A 3,712-nucleotide genomic window follows, 5' to 3' on the forward strand; every position below is an offset into this window, starting at 1 on the left:
TCTAAAATGATCATTTATCATCTGCTCAGTACCTACACCATAATCTACATCTGTTCTAATTGGTTCTTCTAATCTAACCGCTGGCTGAGGTTCGCTAGTACTACCATGTTCATAATCAGTTTCCCCATGATGATACCAAATTTTGTAACTTCGTGTAAACCCACTCAAATATAGATGAGTCCAAACATCCCACTCTTTAATAACCTTTCTATTTTTACAATTAGAGCAAGGACATCTTAACTTACCTGTTTTTGCTTCCGGTTGTCGGTGAACTAACCCCATGAATTCGGTTATACCTCGTTGGTATTCTTCCGTAAGCAATCTCGAGTTCGGATCCAAATGAGGTCGATCGATCCAAGAACGAAAATAATTTGAAGAAGACATATTTTTTATGAATCAAATTCGTGTGTAAATAGAGTAAGAGGGAGGATGAAGATATGGAGTGAATGAAGAGGAAGAGGAGTGCTTATATTTATAGTTTAAATCCTGCCGACAGACCGAGGAAATTCCGACAAAATTCCGACGCCAACAGCTAGTTCGTCGGAATTTCCTCGGAATTTTGTAAAATCCCCAAACGGCTCTCCAACGGCTATAATATTTCCTCGGAATTCATCGGTTTTTTCCGAGGAACACATATTTCCTCGGAATTTCCTCGGAATATTCCGACGGATTGATATTTCCTCGGAATTCCGAGGAAACCAAATTTTGTGTTTCCTCGGAATTTCCTCGGAAATTCCTCGGGATATTCCGAGGATTTCATTTTCCGTCGGAATGTCCGTCAGAATACCACTGTTTTCTTGTAGTGTACAATGGGATTATGATACATTTGCGTATCAATTGCATCTCTTCTTTCTGTCTTCTTTCTCATTACAGAACCGTTAAAAAACCCGGGAACTCTGTGTGTATGGCTATGAAATCACAAGTTTTAAGAACTTTTTTAATCAACTTCATCTCTTCTTCCTTATTTTCTAAGATGATTTCTCTGTTGTTTGACATATCTGATCTCTCTTAAATTTAGTAGGCAAAAAGAAATTGTATGAAATGATCATATATATATTATTATTATTATTAGTATTATTATTATTATTATTATTTATAGACGTTAGGTTAGTAAAATCAGTGAATTTAGGTTTTCTTTTTCTCTGGCAATTGTCTTTTTTAAAACTAGTGGCCTTATTGACTTATTACCTTTTTGTATTTTTTTAATTTTCTCATGATTCTAAGTCAATAGAATTTTTAAAACTATGACGATAAAATAAAGAATTTTAAAAACTACAGCTGATGTTTTTGAATTTTACAATTCACCGTCATAAACTATTAAGAACTTACATCTTTTTGAAACAAAATTTTCTTTTAAAACATTTCTTTAAGTAACAAACTTTTCCATTTTTAAAATAATAACAAAATATTTGTAAAATATATTTTTTTGATTTGATAAAAAATAAGATTATTAATTAGTTATGATTGTTTTGTCATATTTATTAATTAGTTATTAATAATGTAACATTAATATATCTAAGTCGATTTTTCATGGTTTTAAGGTTGTTTAGCTAATCAATATAGCATTGATTTTCTTTTCAGGTTTATTAATTAGTTATTTTAAGTCTATGTTTTAACATTAGTTATTTTGAAAATCAATTTAGGTGTGTTTTATGGTTGTTTAATTTGATAAAAAGATAATAAATGCTAAAATTTAAGATTATATAGTTTTTCAGTGGTATTAAACTGTAGTTAACTAGTTGTTTTAGTTTAAAATCAATTTAGGAAATTATATATTTTATTAGGAAGAATGTTTAAATATAGGCTTATTAAATATTTCAGTGCCGTAGAATTATAGATAAGTTGTAAGTATAAGAAATTTTTTTATTTGTACTTCTATTTTAATAAGATAAATTTATAAAATGTTGAAATTAATTTTTTTTATCTATTTTAGATGGTATGTAGTTCAATATTTACATATTATATATAAATAACTGAAATATTTGAAGCTTAACAAAAATTAAACTATTTCAAAAATAGACTTTCATATTCTTATTAATTACTAAATACTTGCCCTTAAATTTATTGTTCTTTTCAAAAGATAGAACATCTGATGTACAATACAAAGTACCTTGCTGAACAAATTAGTGGATCATAATTAATTTAGGGCATCTTTAACTCCACTCTATTTTTTATTTAGAGTAAAAATGCTCCAATTATACTTTATTTATCACTCTATATTCTATAATAGAGTGAAAAATAGGTTAACTCCAAATATAGAGTAACTTGTTTATTTTATACTTCACTCTATTTTTTATTCTAAAATAGAGTATCATTGGAGCAAACTCAAACTATATTATAGAATTACTTTATTTGAGAGTAAAAATTAGAATAAGCCATTGGAAGTGGTCTTACGACTAACTTCAAAGAGAATTATAGCAAATACAAAACATTATTCAAACACTAGTAAACGGTCACTTTGTGCGGTTTTGCTTCTCCTCGATCCCAGACTGAGAGAAGTGTTTTCTAAGAACTTCAAGAACGTCTTCAAACTTCACATCCCTTTTAGACATAAGCACCATCGAATGGTACAACACATCAGCCATCTCCGATGCTGTTCTTGAAGCGTCCTCCGTATCCTCCAGTGTTCTGCATAACTCGTCTGCTTCTTCCCTGAAACAAAAACACACACAGTTAAGCTCCATTAACTCGATAATATTGAAGAAAACCGACAAAAAATTACCTGATCTTTGAGCAAAGAAGAGCGTCATCCGTCAATAACCGTCGAGTCCATGATGGTTTGCCTTCTTGAGGAGCTGATGATTCTTCTTTCCGCTTCGAAATGATTGATTCTAGTGAATACAATGTTGTTAATGCTAGCGTGTTTCCTGCAGCCTGTGATGGGTAATTGTTGATGTTCTTCTTCCGATTTCAATATCTCTTGTCACAGAAAAAGAAAAACTGCAAACCTCATCATTGTTTAGTTGATCGAACACTGAGGTTAGAGCTGTCAAATGGTCCGTCCACGGCCCAATTGGGCTTGACCAGTTGGACCATTTCAGTTTTGGGCAGTAATGGATGGTTCCTATTGGACAATGGTCCAAACAAATGTCCAAAACCAATAGAGACCATGTCCAAATGGGCATGCCCATAGACATCCAATAATATTTATAATTATTTTTCAATTATTAGTCTAGATTTTATTTCTAAAATTTTGAAATTATGATTACTTTCCAAAATAATAAAAGTATTTTTTTTTCTTGTCAAAACTATAAATCTATGTTTTCCTGTCAAAACCGAGAAATTATGTTTTCCCGTTAAAAACCGAGAAATTGCGTTTTTCCGCCAAAACCGAGAAATTGTGATTTCTTGTCAAAACCGAGAAATTGTGATTTCATGTCAAAACCGAGAAATTGCGTTTTCCCGCCAAAACCGAGAAATTGCGTTTTTTCCGCCAAATCGAGAAATTGTATTTTCCCGCCAAAATCCGAGATGTTACGTTTTCCCGCCAAAACCGAGAAATTGCGTTTTTCCGTTCAAACCGAGAAATTGCGTTTTCCCGTTAAAGCTGAGAAATTGTGTTTTCCCGCCAAAACTGAGAAATTGCGTTTTCCCGCCAAAATTGAGAAAATTGCGTTTTCCCGCCAAAACCGAGAAATTGCATTTTCCCGCCAAAATTGAGAAACTGCGTTTTCCCGCCAAAACCGAGAAATTACGTTTTCCCGCCAAAATT

At 31.9% G+C, this 3,712-nt stretch overlaps 1 protein-coding gene across 1 annotated transcript in view; it reads right to left on the reverse strand.

Moving 5' to 3' along the window:
• Positions 1–2,365: 2,365 nt before the first annotated feature.
• Positions 2,366–3,712, reverse strand: part of LOC106344608 (histidine biosynthesis bifunctional protein hisIE, chloroplastic-like) — a 3,028-nt gene continuing 1,681 nt past the window's right edge. Inside the window, exons 4-6 of the mRNA XM_013783958.1 lie at positions 2,949–3,164; positions 2,723–2,874; positions 2,366–2,652 (exon numbers count right to left, since the gene is read on the reverse strand). Of these exons, the coding sequence (XP_013639412.1) occupies positions 2,454–2,652; positions 2,723–2,874; positions 2,949–3,164 (567 nt within the window). The 3' untranslated portion in view covers positions 2,366–2,453. The remainder of the gene's footprint in view (positions 2,653–2,722; positions 2,875–2,948; positions 3,165–3,712) is intronic.

This window comes from Brassica oleracea, chromosome C5 (genome assembly GCF_000695525.1).
Source record: "Brassica oleracea var. oleracea cultivar TO1000 chromosome C5, BOL, whole genome shotgun sequence".
In the NCBI taxonomy this organism is placed as follows: domain Eukaryota; kingdom Viridiplantae; phylum Streptophyta; class Magnoliopsida; order Brassicales; family Brassicaceae; genus Brassica; species Brassica oleracea.